We start from the raw sequence: 22,585 nt of genomic DNA, 5'->3' as shown, positions 1-22,585 counted from the left end.
AGGGAGCTATCAACATGTACTTACGCCATACAGCTTTGCTCTTTGTTGCTTTTAAGAAAGAAAAAAATAATGAAAACCGCTCCACAATGAAATTCCGCTGTTTTTCTGTCCTGATGCTACAGTTTTTATCAATTCCTTGCAAATATGTTGATGGAATCTTTTTTTTAATCCTCGGCTTTCATCATTAACTTGTAAACTGTACACCCAGCTGTGAAGATTGCACTTTTTCATTGAGTGACTTTATTCACCTGCATTATTGTAAAACAGTCATCCCCATGAAGTACTGTTAAAATGTATACAGTCCTTATTTTCAGGAATATAAAAAAGAGAAAACAGCCCATAGGCCTATTACAACTAATACGAGCTCATTAATTTTGTGTCTGCTATATATAGATCGAAATTCAAACATACCCCCTTTCTTTTAAACATCTTTGTTAAAGACTGTTTCTTAGCTAAGACAATTTAGATTGATTTATAAGACATCCGAACATGCCTCAATGTTATAAAATACGCATGCGCAGAAACCCGCAAACCCTCACCACGGCCAGCTGCTGTCCATGTTTTTCCTTTAATTTACTGCTATTTCGGGCGTATCGTCGTTAAAAGGCGAATAAAAAAATTTCGTGGCTAACCCCCATGAAATCGAAACGAAAAGTGATCTTATGTCCATAATTTTGAATTTCCAGTGAAAAAAAATGGAGGCCAACCTCTTCAGGGTACAGTCCACTAATTCAAGCCCCTTTGAAAACAGTGTAAAATCAGCACTGTTCAGGGCCCATTAACATGCACGCCAACATCCCTGAGATTTTTGAAACACAAATGAAATTCTTGTCTGGTCACTAATCTTTCAACTTCTGTTCAATATTTTTGTGGGTTAACCAATTACATTTTTAATTATTCTCACAAAACAAAATCACCCCCCGAAAAGTGATTTTTCCGAATCTGATTGCAGCCATTTCTCAAGTGGCAACCCTCAACTTTTAGAGCACTTAGGACCATTTTCAACCGTAGTTTTTAGCCATTCTGCTCTCATATGAAAGCCCAAAGACCCAGGAGTTCATCCTGTCCGCGATTTACACAATCTCACCATTTTTGGGGCCAAACAATCTCCTTCCTCAAAAGATACTGCGGGGGCACTTTTAATGCTAATGAGCTGGCCAGAAATTCTCACTTGAATAAGTGATCTGCACCCTTCACGAGATCGAGAGTCAACAGGCGGCGCGGCGCTGTTTCCGTCCGGTTTTGCACTGTTTTCTATGGGCGCGTATTTGGTGTACATGTACATGTAGTGCCATAGATCAATCCAATGGCCAACTCTTGTGTACCTAGTGACATGCATGAATGACATGAGACTTTTTTCTTCGGATCGTTTTACGTCGAGCGAGGACGATTGACCTGTTGTGGCGTTTGAGTGTGTACATGTACTGCCCGATCGCACCATGCATGGAGGATGGACACGGGATTGCACTAAAAATTAACATGGAGACGAAGGAGCAATTGGACATAGCAACAGCAGTTGGTTGTCCCTCAGAAACGGTCTGTGTAACATGACGTTCAAAATTTACGCCTAGATACAAGTTTATGTTGGCCAGCTAGGCCCATAACGTGAAGAGTTCGGACGCCCCTGATACTGAAGGCGTTACACCCTGTGCACAAACATGACAAACCCTATACATGTAGTATGAGACTAGTCTGAAAATTTCTGAAAAGTGTTTTCTAACTAAACAACTTGGTGTTTTCCCTCTCAAATTGAACTTGGGAAGAATTCCATATACGAAGTTCACTGTAATATCGCGTAATTACTACAAAAGTATCCTTACTTTGATCGCTGAATGAAGACGATGGGAAGAATTCCATATACGAAGTACACTGTACGAAACAATGACTGGCATCCGTACATGTATGTATGTATGTATGTACAGTAGACCTATGCCTGTTGACATATGTAACAATTTAAATTAGAAATGGTCGGTGGTGGCGCAGTTATTGACCAGTCGTACAGTAACATTGATCCATCTCGAAAAGAGTTAAGTTGTCACATGGATAAAGGTCAACTGTGCCCCATATTTGAACTTAATTATAGAAATCTTTTAGCCTTAGGACCCACATAGTCACTCTAAAGGAAGGATCCATGCAATGAATTTTCCTTCGAATAAATTTTTGTGCATATTTAAACTCGTCGATTTGTGAAAACTATTTGAAGTAACTGGTAACATGATAGGCCTAAACATTAAATATTGACCAAGCTTTTCCTGACAAGCATGATGAGTGAGGTCACTGTTAGTGTTATTGTGATATACATGTACATGTTTGTCAATCCAGCAAGACACTGTTCAATTTGCATGTTTTCATGCTCAAATTTTGAACCTCAAATTTGCTTTTGACAAACATTCCTGATAAAAGGTTGCACACTGAATTATTACCATACATGTATAGGCCTACACACAAACTACTAAAGGAAATCTTTATTAACAGATGAAGGTTTTTTAACACACACTTACTGGATGGAGATAATAATAGATAAAGTACTAATTACTCTCCAGTCCAGGGTACATGTAACTGCTGCTTGTGCAGGCAGAAACTATACATGTACAATGTACATGTATGTACTATACATGCACATATGTACATGTACATGCATGCAAATGTCCATATGGTTCACAGTTACTCCTGTTATATCATTGGACAGAAGTTGGACATTACGAATGATATGTGAGTAAGTAAGCATGCTTTGATCACATGACTGACATGGCTCTACTAATGTGTACAGTGTACATGTACATGTACATGTGTAAGCATTGCACACACATTGTGCATAGAGGTGCATGCATACGTGTAGTTTATCACACATTCATACCAAAAATGTCCACTTGTAACTGACACATTAATTGATTAATGCCAAATTTATTAATAGTGTGTAAAGTTAATGGACATTATGTACATGTAGAAGGCGTGATAAAATGAGCTTTTGAAACAAAGTTTGCCCATAATTGAGGTAATGCCTGATCAGTTGCACATAGTATAAACTCTCCATATTTTAGTTACTTCTGTGACACAAGTCCTTAATTTCTTCATTAATTATTGACTACTTCTGACACAAAATGTAAGTCAAAGACACTCATCACAACAGGCAAATGATGATAAATAAAAGTGCGTGCTAAAAAGTCATGACATTAAAGTTAGGGATAAAAAGGCTATTTTGAATACAAAAATCAAATTAATAGTAATTCATGCAAAGTAGATGTGCCTGTCTGTAAACGAAAAAAATGTGGCTTCAGTAACTTCAAGCATCACTTTCTTTAATACTAATACTAATGATAAACAGTTAATATCACCAACTTCATTATTTTCAAAAAGGGTTCAAAAGTCCAAAGAATGGCCCATAAATTTGAAGTTCATTACCTCAGATTACAATGTATGTTACAGTTTTGCTCATAAGTACAAAACCAAAAAGGCCCAGAAATACCGGTACAGATTAAAGTAGAACAAAATTTGAAATAACGTTAATTGAAATACAATTGAGCAATTTCAAGGATTTTAGTAAAATGTTAGGGCTGAGTCAATTCAAATAATTGACTTTTTGAATATTTGACCTTCAATTCAATCGAATGTTCGGTCCGCACCAGCCGGAAGATTGTTGATGAATAAACCAAAATACAAAATCAGTCGCATTAATGTACACAATTGTATATTATAATCACTATAATAGCTTCTCGCTTTTAAAACTATCTCCAGTCACGATTAATCAAAGATTATTGTCCCTATAAGAAAATGTCTCCGATGCCACAATTTGTGGTTGCCGAGAGACTTCATACAATTCTATTTTTTTCTGCAGCGATCTTTCTCCTCGGTCCTTCAGTCATTTGATTTCAAGTTGAAAGATTGTCATGAAGATCACATTTTATTTCACCAACGTTTGCATCAATACATCATTATCATAAAGAATACTATTTTAATTGGCACATTCATGTTTATTATTTCTATGTTGTAGGATGGATTGGACAAGTGAGCATATCACCTGCCTTGACGTGTCTGAAATCTGCTTTAAACAAGCCCCATAGTGCAACTTTTCTCATTTTAAAGAAGAAAGTTCTCCCTTTTTTCATGAATTTTGCATAGGAATATTCAAGTATAAAAAATGCTAATCAAATATTAGATAATCATTTGGTTATTTAGCACAGACCTAAAAATATTTCTAATACATTCCATTATGTTATCTGTATGGTCCTTTGATGGTCCCATTGGGCTGTTCCAGTGACCTGTTTTGTACTAGAGCCCCAGTGCTACAATCATCCCAAGTTTGTTTACATTTGGAAGAAAGAAAAGTCTTATTATTCTTCAGAAACAACCCTTTTTCTGCTCCTCTGGAATGGGTCATGACTCCTGCTGCAGTCCCCTGGGTCTGCTAGTAGACACCCACAGAATTAAGCATGTCTTAGGCTGTGTCCAAAACGGGCTTCCAGAGCTACGGCTTGGTCTATTATCTGTGCGTCTCCATGCATTTCCTATGGAGCAAAGACCTAGACCTAGCTCTAGACAAGAGATTCAGATGCAGCCTCATTTTTTCATACCCTTAAAGACCAAATCAGCAGAAAGTAGGCTGGTTACCTGTTTTGCATTTAGTGTGGCATACTGTACATCTTTGAAGTAAACTTGGTCATTAACTGTTAAAGTAAAATGGTTGTCATCTGTTCTGAAAAGCCATTAGGTATTGACAGTGAAATGTACATGTACGTGTTGGGCACCATCTGTCAATCTGCACAATGGCTTGATTGTGCAATGTTGTGTAGGAAATCTCTTATGTGTACTTTGCTTCTCCTTTTCAAAACAACCTTCCAGTACCTTGGATTAAAACGAAAAAGTGATAAAATTAATCAATTACGCACAGCACTAATGCTGATTTTCTACTTGTTGCTTATATTGTAGTCGTTAGCTGGAAGAGCTGATGTGTGCAAGGGATGTCCAGGGCAAATGTTGTGCCAACAGCAAGGTGACTGGAAATAATTTGTCAGCATAATTTACCCTCTAGCTGGGATTTTTGGACTGTATCCATGAGTTTGTGGAACTACAAACGGGAACAGTTCCAGTACATGCAAATGACATACTAAACTTGCTGACATACACAAACATATCACACCTGTTGCTATATCATACCTGTTGCTATATCAAACCCATGTTTATCCTCCATACCTACATGTAGTGTGGATATTCTTTTGTTTTTGTGCAGTTAAGAAAACACAGCTAACATACTCACTTTTCTTGAATTGTGAACATGATATTCAGCTGGATTAGAAAAAAGCGTCCTTGACTGTTCTTCCTTTGCCAGATAATCATTACCCCAATGCCTTTCAACCTATTTTTTTCACAGAAGGTGAAATGTCCCTTCTTGCTCTGTGTGGACATCTAGGTATGGTCCACACTAGGTATGGTCCATGCTACCTTACCAGAGGTGTGATTTGTCGTGATCTCTTGAGGTTTTTGGATAGCCTTTTGGGAGAGATTTTATGCCTGTTGGCTATTGAAGCTTTGAAAATTCAAACTACTATATTTATTGTTTGATTTTTGCTTCTGGATGTTTGGTAGATTTCTCTTCATCCCCAATATCACCCCTGCCATACTGTGCACTGTATCCTGTATCACTTCATGATGTTCTGCAGGCTGCACTATTCAACCCACATGTAACCTGCATACTGACAGAGGTTTCTTGTTTTTTGATTTTGATCATGAGCAGATTTTGATTTTGATAAAAGACATTAGCTAGTTGGTACATTCATTTAATAACAAAATTTCTCACTCAGAATTATTATCCTTGTAGAAACTGGTTCATAACACCATGGTGTCGCAGGTACTCAAGAGGAAGTTAATTTTTTGAGTTTCCATTGTTTTATCACAAACTCTGTGAATTGCTAGGACCTGAAGATGTAGTTTTCCTGTGTTTAGTTTTAGCAGACCCTTGTTAATAAACTTCAAGGCAAGACACATTTTTATCTTGTTGTGACTTTCAGATAAAGCATGTATTATATTGGTGTTGGACATACATTTTTTGGTGTCAGACGTACACGTCCAAACTGACTTTTCAGAATAGAAGGTAATCAGTTCAAACCCAAGCTTGTCTCATTTTTCTACCTTCATGAAGGCTTTAGTAAACTTTCCAAAGCAAAAGAAAATGCCAAGCCATACAAAATCATCAAAAGCAACTAGAAAGGAATTGGATGATGGGGTATTCAATGAAACAGTATGAAGGAAAATATTGTCTAGAAGTATTTATGCAAATTTTGCTCATTTAAACAAGTCATGTACTGTCAGACATTCAAACTAAAAAAAGTTTTCTACAGTTGACAATCCTTTAGATAAATAAATCAAATTAAAAGACAATTGCATACATGTACATGTACCTGTAAGGTCTTTTGGTCTTAGAACATGAAATTAAATATTTTTGTATGACAAATGCTGCGTGCGGACTAAGCTGCAATTTTAAAGATTTCCAATTCACACTTCACAGGTTATAGTACACATGTAAAACCCCAAAAGAAGCTAAATGGGTAGATGTTTATATACCCTTCTTTTAGATGATTGAAAAATCAAAGGATTGGGCTGGCAATTAGGCTGAGAGATTATCCTTTTCACTGAAATTTAAGACTAATGGCATAATGCTTTTAAAACTACAATCTTACATTGTATGTTTCATGATATGTACTGTGCATGTATATGCCATGGAAAGCATACAAGTGGAACACCCCCTTTAATGCTTCAAGCAACACAAAGTGAAACCAACTGATTTTACATGTACCTCGAACAAAGGTATAAAAAACACTCCTACATGTATGTTTAGTCTTTGAAAATTCTTCTTTCTTGATGTGGATTACATGTACATGTATACAACACCTAGAACTTTACTTGTCTTCATCAAAGTTCACACTGACATGACTTACTTCTGAATACATGCAAAGCACATGTTTGTCCACACATGACACATGTGGAATGGCTTTGGGCCCTGATTATAACCTTATTAGGATGTGTATGTCCAAATAGTCAAATTTATGCAAATTAGTAAAAAACAAAAGTGAAGCCTATTTGGTACTTTTACAAAATGTTAGGGCCTCATTTCCATGTATGCAAATGAGGTGGTAGTGGTTTCTGTACAGTGTAAAAACATTGCATTGTCAGCAATGCATGGTTCTGACAGTGTCAGACGTACAGGGTGTCGGACGTACACATCTGATTCCACAATTTTTGAGTATTTGAAAAAATAATTGGGGGAGTTAAGCTAATGTCTAGAAAGAAGGAACTCATTGTGCTTTGTATTGTCAATTTGGCAGTCTTTTGCTAAAGGGTGCACTGAGGGGATAAAAAAAAACTATGTCATTTTGGTGTCGGACATACATGAGAAAAGTAAGTGTTATAAAATAAGACAATACATAGAATTTCAAAAGGAAAATGAAAATTCATTTCTGTCATTGTTTACTTATTGGGGCACTCTTCAAACTGTAACAAAATTGGAACAAAAAAATTATTATCAGGCTAAAAAACAGACAATCTTTCAGAGAGGAAATATTTTCCCCAATTTCTTGGTATTTAAAACCAATTTTTCAGTGTCATATAGAAGCCAAATTATTAAATGTTGGTAGAAGTGAAGTATGTTTCATGAAAGTATACACCATAAGCTTTAAAATGATAAATAATTTGTCACACTTGGACCAGTTTGAAATTTTGGCCCAGAGGTTGATGTTTCTGTGGAACTGCCCAACTGCTACTTTTGCTGCACATTTTAACTTTAGTTTGTTCACTGGACAGGTTTCATGGGTTGTTACCACTCAAAAATGTGCCATTTTCTAAAATTTTGGCTGTTCATGCTTCTGTCAGGGTCTAAAGTTACCTTTCAACTTTGGTTGATTCTTCTTGCTGTTTCCAGGTGGAGCAGACCCCGACCAAGAGATGATTGACCTGAGAATGAATGCCATCAAACATAAGATACTAATCATTTCAGGCAAAGGAGGTTAGTACAAAAGGTCTATTACCAATGTCAATGTGGGCAAAGGAGGTCAGTACAAAAGGTCTATTACCAATGTCAAAAAGTGTGGGCAAAGGAGGTCATTTCAAAAGGTCTATTACCAATGTCAATGTGGGCAAAGGAGGTCAGTACAATAGATCTATTACCAATGTCCATGTGGGCAAAGGAGGTCAGTACAAAAGGTCTATTACCAATGTCAATGTGGGCAAAGGAGGTCAGTACAAAAGGTCTATTACCAATGTCAATGTGGGCAAAGGAGGTCAGTACAAAAGGTCTATTACCAATGTCAATGTGGGCAAAGGAGGTCAGTACAAAAGGTCTATTACCAATGTCAATGTGGGCAAAGGAGGTCAGTACAAAAGGTCTATTACCAATGTCAAAAAGTGTGGGCAAAGGAGGTCAGTACAAAAGGTCTATTACCAATGTCAATGTGGGCAAAGGAGGTCAGTACAATAGATCTATTACCAATGTCAATGTGGGCAAAGGAGGTCAGTACAAAAGATCTATTACCAATGTCAATGTGGGCAAAGGAGGTCAGTACAAAAGGTCTATTACCAATGTCAATGTGGGCAAAGGAGGTCAGTACAAAAGGTCTATTACCAATGTCAAAAAGTGTGGGCAAAGGAGGTCATTTCAAAAGGTCTATTACCAATGTCAATGTGGGCAAAGGAGGTCAGTACAAAAGGTCTATTACCAATGTCAATGTGGGCAAAGGAGGTCAGTACAAAAGGTCTATTACCAATGTCAATGTGGGCAAAGGAGGTCAGTACAAAAGGTCTATTACCAATGTCAAAAAGTGTGGGCAAAGGAGGTCATTTCAAAAGGTCTATTACCAATGTCAATGTGGGCAAAGGAGGTCAGTACAATAGATCTATTACCAATGTCAATGTGGGCAAAGGAGGTCAGTACAAAAGATCTATTACCAATGTCAATGTGGGCAAAGGAGGTCAGTACAAAAGGTCTATTACCAATGTCAATGTGGGCAAAGGAGGTCAGTACAAAAGGTCTATTACCAATGTCAAAAAGTGTGGGCAAAGGAGGTCATTTCAAAAGGTCTATTACCAATGTCAATGTGGGCAAAGGAGGTCAGTACAAAAGGTCTATTACCAATGTCAATGTGGGCAAAGGAGGTCAGTACAAAAGGTCTATTACCAATGTCAATGTGGGCAAAGGAGGACATTTCAAAAGGTCTATTACCAATGTCAATGTGGGCAAAGGAGGTCAGTACAAAAGGTCTATTACCAATGTCAATGAGGGCAACCTAGGTTAGTACAAAAGGTCTATTTACCAATGTCAATGTGGGCAAAGGAGGTCAGTACAATAGATCTATTACCAATGTCAATGTGGGCAAAGGAGGTCAGTACAATAGATCTATTACCAATGTCAATGTGGGCAAAGGAGGTCAGTACAAAAGATCTATTACCAATGTCAATGAGGGCAACCTAGGTTAGTACAAAAGGTCTATTACCAATGTCAATGTGGGCAAAGGAGGTCAGTACAATAGATCTATTACCAATGTCAATGTGGGCAAAGGAGGTCAGTACAAAAGATCTATTACCAATGTCAATGAGGGCAACCTAGGTTAGTACAAAAGGTCTATTACCAATGTCAATGTGGGCAAAGGAGGTCAGTACAAAAGGTCTATTACCAATGTCAATGTGGGCAAAGGAGGTCAGTACAATAGATCTATTACTAATGTCAATATGTAGAATCAGAGGATCAAGCTCTCTTAGCAGGTGAAGCAAATGCTATAGTGTGAAAATCTATGGGAGGAAATGCATTCAATTAGGAATTCCAAGCACAGTGTTTGGCCTTAAATAATTTTACTTCTTTGAATTAGTTTGCAAAATTGTTTGCTGAAAATGTTGACAACAGCCAAATTGACATACAGCGACATTGCTGAAAATAAAATGTAAGATTGCCATAGTTGGATCAGAATAAACCTTTTGCAAGTTAAATTTGAGTGAAATCTGGCACACTGAGTTATCTGATTGCACATCAACATAACAATTTGAATTCCCCAGACGAAAGACACTGTTGCAAGCTTTTGCATAGTATCCACCATCTGTGTAATGACTTCTTCCATTGTGCCCTCCTTATCCCTTGAAAACAGTGTATTGGTGAAAAGCATCTCTTATGTAACTAAGCAAAAGCTTGCCCTGAATCATAAGGTATAGCAACGGTGTCTTTAGTATGGAAAATATAAATTATGCCCATGTGAATTTAAAGAGCTTATGTTTTGAAATTAAACTCGCAAAAGGCTTATTTAGAATTTTTTTAAAATAAAAAGGGAACGTTTAAAATGGAAGATTATTTTCTCTCTGCTTGATCAAGCTTGTTTATGATTAAAAATAATATTTGATTAACTTATAACTGTAATTTTGTTTTTACAGGTGTTGGCAAGTCAAGTTTAGCTGCCACTCTGTCAATGGCCTTGGCAAAGTTGCATCCTAACAAGGTAACCTTAAGCAGTGATTTGTGATATTATGAATATAGATGTTCTTAGACACATAGATTGGACTGGAATTATGGCAGTGTTTAACATCGTTCATATGAAGTTCAGAGACAATTTGATTTTATTTTTTTAAATTTTAGGTTGGACTTGTGGACGTTGATGTTTGTGGACCGAGCTGTCCACAGTTAATGGCTGTTGAAAATCAAACAGTGGTCAACACCCAGTGGGGTTGGACACCACTCAAGTACGTGTTTATAAGAAAAATGTATTCTCAAAAAATTTGCTTTATTGAAACAGTTTGATTGGTCACTGCAAACTTGTATCGTACGTCTCCCTTTGTGACTTCTGAAAAGTACTGAATATATTGGCTCTTGCCCCTCCAACTGAATTATCTATGGAGTAGAAATCCAACAAAATATTGCAAATAAATTTGTGAAGGTCGTCATTTTTTAATGTAAAACAAATGTTCTGATGGTGTCATGATATAATCTCTCCAGGTCCCCGCTTGGACACATCAAGGTCATGTCTGTCGGTTCTTTACTTCAGCAAACAGACAGTGCTGTGGTGTGGAGAGGACCGCGTAAGACACAACTCATCAAGAGGTTTCTAAAAGACACATTCTGGGGCCGTTTGGACTGCCTTGTTTTTGGTCAGTCAAGATCTCTGTGGATTGTTTTAAAGAATTTCTCTGGTTGCAAAAGTAGTAAAAGTCTTGTTGAGAGACTGTTGAGGAAGTCACATTTCCTTAATCCTTAAACAGAACAGCAATCTGAGGTCAAAGAATAAATCGTTTGAATGAAATATGGCAGTGTGAGTGTCATCATGGCTGTTTAATTGGACAACCTCGTTTGAATATTATGCCTTAGCAACGATAAGTGTGTGCCTCCAGAGATTAAATAATGATTTTTTTTCGGTTCAGTTTGCGAGGTGAATTTTAACATTTGCTTTTAACCACACATGATCTTGATTAAACTTTAATATACTTTGTAGAAGCACACCCTTCATTCACTTTCATGAGTTTTGATGGCAGCAAGGAGTTATGCTATTTATAGCTTTGAAAGACCTTTTATATTTAATGAAAGCATGCTTTATACAGTGACATTAAACCTCTACAGAAAGAGTGGCCTGTTATGTGAAAATAATCCCATCATCATTTAGACACCCCGCCAGGAACGAGTGACGAGCACCTCACAGTGGTGAAGGTCCTGAAGAACGTGAACCCAGACGGTGCCCTCATTGTGACTACCTCCCAGCTGGTTGCCATAGCAACTGTCCGCAAAGAGATCACCTTCTGTCGCAAGATGGGACTGAAGATCCTTGGGGTTGTTGAGAACATGAGTGGATTTGTCTGCCCTTGCTGCCAGGTTGAAATAAAATCGAATCAAATGGTTTATCTTCATGCTTTTGTTTATGCGGCGTGCAAGTGATTTTTTCATACAAGTGCACACACCGATTGCATGCTTCCATTGGATGAGCACTCAAGTTGCATGTTACCTTCCAGTTCCCCAGTTCCATGGAGCTGTATGTGCCGTGGGCGTGGTTTAAATTGAAGTAACGTCACACTAATTGCAACTGGATGTCCTTACTATCCGAATTCAGCATTGTTTCCTTTTTAAAATGATAAATTTTGAATTCTTCACTGGGTGATGGTATAATAGCTTAATTAAGCTTTATAAAATTTACACATTGGAATGTCATCATGGAAACTGTCGGTACAGCGTAATTTGAGAAAAAAGAGAGACAGAGCTTATTATTCAAATGTGAACAAGTGTAAGTTGGATCCATATCAAAACACATACATGTACCTTCTCTGATAGGTTCAGAGTTTGCTGTGACATTTTGAATCTTTGCTCTTTAATGTGTTTTACATGATTTAAATACCTTTGCTTGATTTTTGTTTGTTCTTAGGAGGAAACAAATTTGTTTCCTGTGGGTGGTGTTGAAGAGTTAGCTCAAGAATTCAACCTCAAGTATCTTGGCAAAATCCCCCTTGACCCTGTAAGTGCTTGAGGGAGACTGGTCTGAGATTTCATGTCATGACTACTTATTGGGTTATGTTGTGCTGCAGGAGCAATTGACAGCTAGGCCTATAGTATGGCACCAAGCCTGTGCCTCAAATCGAGCAAATAAGTAAATATTTATCTTCATGATGTAGACCTCGCACATGTTATATTGCAGACAGTCATCCATTCTTTATTGACTATGCACTGCTGTGAAAGGCATAGAAATGTACAGACCACCAGTTGTGTGCATCACAGTAAGGGGAAAAGGAACTGATTACGATTTGCATGATTGCTTTCAGTGTACTTAGTGCGTTACTTGATGTATTTGAATAAGCTTGTCAGAATACACACACTGCTTTGCTTGAAGGTTCTGCCACCTTTTCATGTGAAAGGTTGAAATAATGCATTGTTTGGGATCTACATGGACCAGATTAAGTACATAAATGATTTTTCCCCACCATCTTTTAAGTGATTCTATTGACTATATGACTAGAAATCTTTAACCCTGTGTAAATCCCCTATGCCAAGGGGTGAACTTGACCATAGTGTTTATTTTAGTCAGGTATTGTGTAACAAGTGTGTATGCAACTTTGGACCCTGTAGATCAAAGGTTACGGCCATTTAATAGTTAAAAAAACCAAATAGGTTTGCCACCTGAGTTCGAGAAGAACTGGATATATTGACTTTCAACTTGGTATGTGGGTTGGTGTTGGTGTCCTTGGGAAACCAATTGATTTTGGGTTTTACATGTTAATGCCCAAGGTCACTGTGGTAAAAAGAAATGGTCTCCCTCAATGGATGTTTTGAGATCACAAATGAAAGTCATGGGTTTAGGCATGGGCTTGGTGGGAGCATTTATGTTTGTCATAACACACTATATTTGTTACCTTTGGCACTAAATTGATTCAGTTGGCTCTAAAATGAAATTCTTCTATTGGAGTACCGGGGAACCTTTCTTCAGGGGTGTGAGAATTCAGCTTTTTTTGTTTAGACGCCGACTGTGAATTTCAGCTTTTTGGACGGTACAAAAGTACATGTATTGGAACTTTTAACATTTTAACTGGTTTCTTTCAAATTGACTTTACCCAAAGGCAGGCCTCATTTTGTCTGAATACTTCTGTGCACATTCCACTGTTACAGAGATTAACATCATGCTGTGAGGCAGGACAGAGCATCTTCGAAGAGTACCCTGACTCCCCGGCTACAAAGGCTTTGATTAAGCTGGCCGAAACACTGGAGACATGCCTAAAAAGGTGACACCTCTACCAAGGATTCAGTAGTGGATCAGGACAGAGATGAATTATTTAACAGGGTTTCAGCCAATAAATTTTGAACTTAAACCAAAGTTACAGTTGAATGCTTTTTTGGAGAGCTATTCCTCTAAATGAGTTCAAGATTTGGAAATTCAGGAGTGGTTCATGTCAAAGTTAAGTCTTTTAAGTCACTCGAGAAAAATAAGCAATTTATGCCCTTTAATCTCCAGCAAAAAGTCATTCAATTAAAAGGAGGAAAGAAGCTCATTGCAAGAAGGGATATTCCTGGGCCAGGATAAGATCTGTAATAAGTGCATTAGCTAGTAGGTCCAGCACATGTCATCACTGAAAGGCTAGGACCTGATTTCCTCAGCAAACAGCAATACATGTATGAAGTACAGAGGTTAGGATATGACTTGCCACATCAATTTTTATATGTCTTAGAAAATCAGGCTCTGCTTTGCTGTTGGCAAGAAAGCAAACAGATTTACTTGGCAGATAGCCTACTGCATTTTTACAGGCCATTTGTGTGGTTTTTGTCATTTGTGTTCTGGCAAACCTATTAGGCATGCAGATATGTAACCAACTTGGCACTCTAAATGACCTTTCAAAATTCATTCAAAAGACTTGTTGGAAATTCTTGAATGCTGATTTTATAATAATGTTGAAAAACAGTTTAGACTCAATTCTGAGTAATCCCTTGGTAAAAGAAAGTACATGTACACATATAGGAAGGAAACTTCGGCAGTCTTACCATTGTATTACTTACAGTATGCAGTCTTGAACAGAGACTATTCACAAGAAGAGTTACCGGTAGTCTCACTATGAAATACATAGGCGAAACCTTCCCCATAAAATAATTGTGAAGACTTTATTAAATTTATATCGCCATGTATAATGTATACATCAGATTTTGCAAATATTTAGATGACCATGTAAGAGGCACAATGTAGTCCATCACTAACAGCATAAAAGTTTATATATCAATGCTACATTGTATACATTTACGTGTATCTACACATTACTGAGGATCTAAGCATTGCTTACTGTAATAAACACTGGCCAGAAGTCTTATAACATTTATTTTACAAACAGAAAATAAATTTTATATGCTTTTGAAAAGCAGAAACAGCTAGACTATAATTGTGTTTCACACATTTGTGACCGAGTCTGAGTAGACCCCAAAAGCAGCCAGACAACTGACAACCTAATTACTCCACATCTATAGTTTCTAGAGTTTACATCTCTGTTATTTCAATGCAACATTTCAATTTGAGTACAGATCAGTTGCACTGCTTCACACGCTGGATTATCTACAGAGACAGTTGTTAACCAAGAGTGCTTTTACTTAACTTCAGATTACATTTGATTTGATTAAATACAATGTATACTTTTTGTATAGACATTGCAGTATTAAATTGACAGTTTCTCATTTTATGACTTTGTATATAGTTTTATATTTGTATAATTCTACCTCTTGGTCTTGACTGTGCAAAAAGTTAAAGCATATTCCTGGGAAAAACTTATTCAATAACTGAAATTTCTGCCATCCTGAGGTACAATTTTCACTCAGTCTTGATAGTGATAAACTATTAATATAAAAATTAAGACACAAACATCTAAACAAACTGAGGTATATCTACATTTAAAGACACATGCTCCAAACAGCTTGATGCAAGAGTAATGCAAGATGCTAAACTACAACAGCATTTTCAGGATGAAGAAATCAAGCTCCACACTAGACCTTTCCATGAATTCTGAGTAATATATTACCCTAAAACTAAGGCCACAATGTGGATTGTAGGAACGCTGCAGCTGTACATTAAGGTAGAATACAAATGGATGCACAACCTGTTGATTGGGTTTAAGCTGGCCCCGCTTATTAAATCAGAATTTGTGATCCAAGAGTTAATTAAGGTTATTCTATGTGTATAATTTCCAGGACAGACTTGACCACTTCGTGCAAGGGTGCCTGGGTGCCCGGAACTGGTGATGTTGGGCTTTGTACGCAAAGGAGTTTGGCCTTGTAACAAAAGATAGTAGTTGGAACAAAAGACAGGGCTGCTGGTAATTGCCAACATTTCTTCAGTTGTCAATAGTGGAAGAAATCCATCATTGTTTTGAAAGATTATACCACTGTTTGTGGCATGCAGCACGAGCAGATTACCACCGGGGACAAAAGCGCTCCAGAGATGAGCGATACAATACCGCTGCACGCTAATCTGTTCCGCATTTGAAAAGATGCCAGCAGCGCACTGGGCCAGTTTCGGGATCAAAAGAAAATTATGTAACTACGCACAATCTGGGCTATCTTGGGCATACTATCTTGAAATACTTGGGCATCAATAGATGTCTGTCACATTATACTAGCCACCAGACAGTCGTTCGTGTGGGTGTAAACATTCAGTAAATTAAGTTATGAATTTTTGAAGAATCTTGAAAACAGAAAATTTGGAAATCCCCTGGGAATACATCATGCAACTTCAAATTAGACCCAGTAGCATATGGTTAAGTACATATGAGACAAATACAAGGAGTATATGCCCTTTTGTCCTTGACTGGGATAGAGGGAGATTCTGTAGCTAGAATAAAAGAATCAAGGTGTTGTGCATGAAAGCATGGTTAAAGTGTCCCTACAAAATTTTTGGTCCTCGCAGTAAATGTCGGAATATACATGTGTCTGTAAACTCAGGGCTAGTTTGATCAAGGACCAGTAAGCTTGTGGTTGTCTGTGATGCACTTGGCACATGGGCAATGAAGTGCAAATGACTCTAGTCAACTGTTTGTCATTTAGGCCTATAGGGAGAAAATGTAGCCATAGGGAGGGCAAAATAATAAAGAACAGTGCAAATGATTGTTTACTAGCGACATACTGTTCGTCTAGTCGTCTTTGCACTGTGCTATTAACAACTATGGCAACCAACGGCGGGATTGACCTTGGTAAGCTAGTCAGGAATAGATGACTAGTCCAACCATTGTTGACTAGTGGTTGTTCAATCAGAGTTAGTTGAACCATGGAGGAAGGAAAAGGAAGCAGTTGCAACTCTGGCACTTCAAAGTGTTCAATGATTGTTGCTGCTGAGTCAGATGAATAAAAGAAAACATTCCAAAAATACCCACTTACTGCCCCGCATCTTAGCCGGACAAGTGGGGCCAGTAATATCCTAGCAATACTTGTAATTAAATATTATTAAATATCATTAGCCCTACTTTCACCATCGTGAAAAAAATGTTGATCCACTGTTCCATTATCCATGCAGAGTTTGTAACTTTATTCTCCTCCCTCAATACATTGGTGTTCAAAGACTTGGTATGAATTTGGCTAAGACTGGCCAACAAAATGTTGGCCACTACTGGAAAGCTAAGTACATAAGGAACAAAATGTGCCATTTCATCTGGGGAGTGATCATGGAATCTCGTAAAATACACTTTTGTTCAAATGCCATAATAACAATGATTCAAACTAAACACAAAATCTTGTAAACAATGGGGCTATTTATTCCCACAATAACTCCAGAAGAGAGAGCTCATTAACCCCAACACTCCTCAGTCCTCCAACAGGTGAAGGATTGAGGAGGGTTAGGATTAAGGGTAATGACTGCGCATGTTCATTTAGGGCACACAGCGTAATACAAGCAACTGCACAAGCATTAAATTTGATGATAAGAGATCATACCAACCACTAACAAAGACACGAATATTCAATTTCCTATAACTCAGTGCGCAAAGTTTTTAAGGATGCAGATTACCATCAACAAATTGCGGCGGCGATCATAGGGTACAAATGGGTTTCATGGATATGAAACAGATGGTGCGTGGTAAGCATTCGCAGTGCTCTTGATATGGACATACATGTTCTGGGCATGCCAGAAAGCGGTACTTGGCCAGATGTTATAGCCTGGGCAGTTCAAACTCCTGTGTCCTTCGATGGTTGAACTATGGTTAACTATGGTCCTTGATTGCATTTGCCCTCAAGTAAGTGTTGAAAGTTTTCCACGATAGAAAGCTATGTACAGAACCGAAGGGGGTTACTCAGCTTGCACAACGGGTTAAGATAGAAGAGATCCATGTTGAAGTTGTGTACAAACTTGTTTATTGATGTGTGGAATGGATTTTTTAATCCTTGGGGTAACTTTTTTCTTGCATCATGTTAACACCTGTGCTTAAATATTTACATTTTTTTTCCATTTTCTCAAGATACAAAATATATGTGGCTGTTCAGAATAAAATCCAGTTATTTAACAAAAACATCTAGCTGGTAACTCCAAAAATATGCACTCTGAATATATTAACCAATAGCCAAAGCACCAAACTATAGAGATCTGCATGGATAATCTGTAACACATGAACGAATATCATCGATCACTGCCATGTCTTCATTTACAATAATACAGATAAATTGATAATTCAGGCACAAAACTGTCACTGAGCCTCATCCAAACTCCGGTGGCCAAGAAATGACTACATTTCTGCTTTTAGTGCACATGCGTGTTAACTATGCAGTTATTCAATTTGGTTAGGCTGCACTCCTTTAGGATGGAGACAAGTGAATGGCATGTGATGCTGTTATGCTCAGTCTTTGCTTTGTGTACAGATTGTGATGTACTGTATAATGCTAACCTATGTACTGATGTGTAGACATGTGCCTGTTTTTTTTACTTTACAATGAAAGAAAGATGGGGGAACAAAAGATTTTATTTATCTTCAGTAGTCAGTCCATCCTATTCTACAGATAGGAAACAAACTGCCTTGTCTTCGGTGATAGAGCAAAACATGACTTAGTGAACAAAGCCTCAAAGTGAGCTGCTTACCTACTAATTCAAGCCACTATACCTCTAGGCATCTGACTCATCAGCTAGTTTCAAGCTATCGACTCTTCCTCTTAAACCATGCCCAAGATTCAAACCTTCCAGTCCACTTGCAATGGGACCCTGGAGAGAGCAGGCTGAGCCACCATAGGTGCTGTTGTTCCCATTGGAGTTGTAAGCTGGCCCTGTTGGTTGTTGGTTACTGTGCTGATCCACTGAAGGCATTGTGTAGACCGGTATGAACCCAGCAGGTTGACTGGGATGTGTTGGAGGCTGGTTCTGTTGTAACTGTGGTAGACTGTGGGCTTGGCTGGGTTGTAACTGGGTTTGGTCAAGCTGCAACTGGGTTTGACCAGGCTGCAATACCTGTTGGTCTGGTTGTGGTGATAGTATTTGGCCCTGGTGCCTGCTGTGGAACGGTGGTTGATTGTACCGATTAACTGGTGGGTTACTTGGTGCTTCTAACACTAAGTTTGATGAGTCTCCCTAGAAAAACCAAACCAGAGCAAAAAGAAATAAACATATTACCTCTAGAATATAGTAACAGTTTTTACTAACTTTGAATAACATTCAAGCCCTGTATTGGCTGTGTCATGGAATGTCCATGCATACATTTTGGATGGTTGTAGGCATTTAGCATGAGAATGGAGCACAGCCACAATATATAGGTCATATATTGCAATACAAGCTGGGGAAAGACAGTTTGAAGACACAACTTGATTTATCACTTTTCTCCTGTTGTAGCACGGAGTTCAGATTTTTTTTCAGATTTGTACTGAAAAAATGACTGAAATCAATCCAATGACACTTATGACAGTATCACAGAAACATTAGTGGGGGGAATATGGTGTTTAGGGTTCATGATTTGTGATACAAAGATCAGAGGTTTGAATCATACTGCTGGCCAAAATGTGTGTTCTTGGGTAAGCCACTTTACCCCATTTGCTTCTTGGCTCCCTGAACCATAAATGGGTACCAGAATAGTGTGGGAGTAATCCGCAACCGAATGACATCACATTTTGGGGGAACAGAAATTTTCTCAGTCATTCCGTGCTACTATAAAACCATGGGCCATATTGGCTTAGGACAAACTTCTGTTACTCGATGGAAACATTACAAATTTGATATACACTTCTCAAGATGATCAAGAACCATTAGTATGGTCTCCCATCGCCAGACATACCTTGTCTTGTGTCTGACCTTGTGCAAGGGCTGTGGTGCGTTGCTGGAGCAAAGCCTGAAATGCAATGTCAGCAGCCAGACTGATGGCCTGGCATATTTCCTCAGCTGCCACATCGGCCTCAAAGACATGACATATGAACTGTGGCTGGTGCCTGGCCCCATGCCGACGTGTGATAAATGCAAATAACCTGTGGGAAGGACGAGAATCATCCACACTTTGAACCTTCAAATTCTGACTACATTTTGTTTGCATAAAGAAAATGGTCTGATATTGGTTAGAGCAAACAACCTTTAGAAGAGCCTGCCAGTGCTCACTGAGCTATGTATATCAACGCTACAAACTCTACAGTTTCTATATTGGTAATTACTTTTTCTCATGTGTTTTGGCAATTTTAATTGAAGCTATGCACATAATGCGTTTACGTTCAGTGTGAATATTACGTACACGGATGATCTACCATCTCCAGTCAGCTTCCTTTCCATTGTAGTGCAGGAGTGAATGCTTAAACCTTTAAAAAATACACTGTACATCGAAATCCTCCCCAAACAAGTTGAAAGTCAAGTACCCAAGTAACCACAATGACAAACAGCAATTTGCAACATTTGAAACAGTTGGACCAAGGGGGCACCCAATTACAATATCTAAAGATATTCTGATATACAAATAATTGGACACCATAGGAATGAGGTTGCAATACCTTTTGTTTTCCTGGTGTGCAGCCCAGAATGACACATCAGTCAGGTCATGGTGAGCCTTGACTACTTGCTTAGATGAATCCAGTAGTCTGCAGTTGAAAAAAAAAAACTGGAACACATCACAAACTCTAAGAAATTGTTTAGGGTTTGCGGTATTTTCTGAGAATCCTATTGTTGTTTTTGTTCTTGATGTCATTTAATTTAATTAATCCAGTGTGTCTAATTGGTGACATCCAATGTTGACCTCACCTTATAGACTGGCTGGTCACAATAAGGTGCAGCTCTGTCATCTTAAAGATGTTATGGATTGCCCTGGCAGCCATGATCTTGCGTATGGTATCCATGATGATGTCTAATCCTTTGTCTCGTCTGACCTCCATGGATCCCAAGAACCTCAGGAGATATGTCTGTATGTAGCCAACCGGATCAGTGGCTCCTAAAACTGCACAGGATAGACACATGCAACACCAAATGAAGTATACCTATGTACAAACTGTACTTGTATGATTGTCAAATATGCACTCCACTAAATAATACAAAGATTTATAAAGAAAACTGAAAGACTAATGCATAAGATGATGGTAAAGCAAGGGGTTTACATTGCCATCAACAAAATTAGGGTAAGTGAAAGGAAACAAATTAAAATGATGGTCAAGTTGTCGCATACATATATCTGATATCAAGATGATGCATGTGCATTTGATATAATTCTGTGTGTTTCTAGTGTGCAGGTACAAGAATTATCATGTGGATTAGGCTTTTTAGTCATTATCAGACTCTTTGTTTTACCCAGAAATTTCTCTGGGTTTCCCTCCCACCTCTAATACCACAACTGTTTTCACTGTCTCCCCTATGTAGGCTAGCATGCTGGAGTGCCAAGAGGGCTTCAGAGGAATCCTTGATTTCTTTCCAATACCAGAAAAAGGAAAAAAAAAGTGTCAATGGATTCTGTTTCATCTACCTTGAATGGGCCTGGATTCCAAAGGCTTATCATCAAATGGGTTCACTCTCCTCTGAGATCCCTCTTTTGTGGGTGGAGCATATCTAGGCATCGCTGGAGGTTGCTCTTCACTTGGTGTGATCATATCAAACTGGATTGGTGTAGTGGACAGCACAGAATCAAGGGGAGAGGGTGGTGGGGTGGCAGGGATGTCCTGGCTGCTGGAACGGCTAATATCACTTGACAGGGACTTCTCCTTTCCACTGCGTTCAATAGCAATAGAATAATAGTAATATTACATGACTTCTGACAACTTTTAAGGAGCCTCTAAGTGCACAAATTGCTTAGCACTGAAACTATTTTGAAACTATTTAGCTGGTTCGGCAGTTCAGCCGAACCAGGTATTGAAATCGTTCTGTTTTTTTTTTTCTTTCTTTTCTTTTTTTTTTTTTTTTTTTTTTTTTTTTTTTCTTCTTCTTCAGCCAAGTTTTTCTACCCCTACACTTTGGCACCTAGGAAAATCAGAAGAATTTCAAACTTGGAGGATAGTTGTGTGATCATCCAAGGACGGTCCTAGAAGAAATTCACAGTGATAACTTAAGTAGTTTATTTATTATTGATTTTTGAAGAATTAATTTTCCCCCATAGACTTTGTACACAGATTGCACACAGTTTTCGGACTGTCGTATATCAGGCTATGAGGGCGCTATTGCAGAATTACGGTCACACCTGCATGGGCTTTCAATTTTCAAGAAACTGTCCCATATTGAACCATGTATGGCGCTGTTGCACAACATAGGGTTTGTACACACATTGTCCCGCATAATGCGTGAGCAGTCCTCAACTTCGACCCAGAATTACTACCAGAACGAAGAAGAAATCAGACTAAATTTTCCCTTCCGTTCGATCGCAAATATACCCAAGTGTCCAAATATTAAATAATATTTCATAAGTTTTTCCCAGTTTAGACAAAAATCACGTGACATGAAATTAAAGGAGCAGTTTTCCTACACACGTGTTTCTAGCCCATTGACTTTGTACACGTTTTTGAGCGACAATTTTGGTAACTTTGCAGTCTTTCATCGTTCCCAAAGTGATAGCCAACGAAGACCCCGATGCAAGATTTATTGCAAAGGGATGACGTCATGATGACATCATCACCTTATTTTATATTTATTTTTGAATATTTCATTTTTCCCCATAGGTTTTGTACACGTTTTTCGACTTGACACAAGTG

At 38.2% G+C, this 22,585-nt stretch overlaps 2 protein-coding genes across 3 annotated transcripts in view; one reads left to right on the top strand and one right to left on the bottom strand.

Moving 5' to 3' along the window:
• Window positions 1-1,218: 1,218 nt before the first annotated feature.
• On the top strand, window positions 1,219-15,159 carry LOC110983945 (uncharacterized). Its single transcript, XM_022243648.2, has 9 exons — window positions 1,219-1,536; window positions 4,927-4,990; window positions 7,913-7,996; window positions 10,405-10,469; window positions 10,607-10,710; window positions 10,964-11,115; window positions 11,625-11,830; window positions 12,375-12,464; window positions 13,610-15,159. The coding sequence occupies exons 1-9, from the start codon at window positions 1,420-1,422 to the stop codon at window positions 13,724-13,726; spliced, it is 999 nt and encodes a 332-aa protein (XP_022099340.2). The 5' UTR covers window positions 1,219-1,419; the 3' UTR covers window positions 13,727-15,159.
• LOC110983942 (DCC-interacting protein 13-alpha-like) overlaps window positions 14,575-22,585 on the bottom strand; it is a 28,155-nt gene continuing 20,144 nt past the window's right edge. For both annotated transcript variants that reach the window (XM_022243645.2, XM_087135587.1), the window contains 5 exons: window positions 21,370-21,611; window positions 20,658-20,850; window positions 20,411-20,497; window positions 19,714-19,900; window positions 14,575-19,016 (listed from right to left, as the gene is read on the bottom strand). In XM_022243645.2, the coding sequence (XP_022099337.1) occupies window positions 18,558-19,016; window positions 19,714-19,900; window positions 20,411-20,497; window positions 20,658-20,850; window positions 21,370-21,611 (1,168 nt within the window). In that variant the 3' untranslated portion in view covers window positions 14,575-18,557. The remainder of the gene's footprint in view (window positions 19,017-19,713; window positions 19,901-20,410; window positions 20,498-20,657; window positions 20,851-21,369; window positions 21,612-22,585) is intronic.

The sequence above is a fragment of the Acanthaster planci genome, linkage group LG04 (genome assembly GCF_054643075.1).
Source record: "Acanthaster planci isolate LZ-2023a linkage group LG04, COTS_SCS, whole genome shotgun sequence".
NCBI classification, from domain to species: Eukaryota; Metazoa; Echinodermata; class Asteroidea; order Valvatida; family Acanthasteridae; genus Acanthaster; species Acanthaster planci.
Note: the sequence above shows the minus strand (reverse complement) of the source record. Positions and strands in the feature narration are given on the sequence as shown.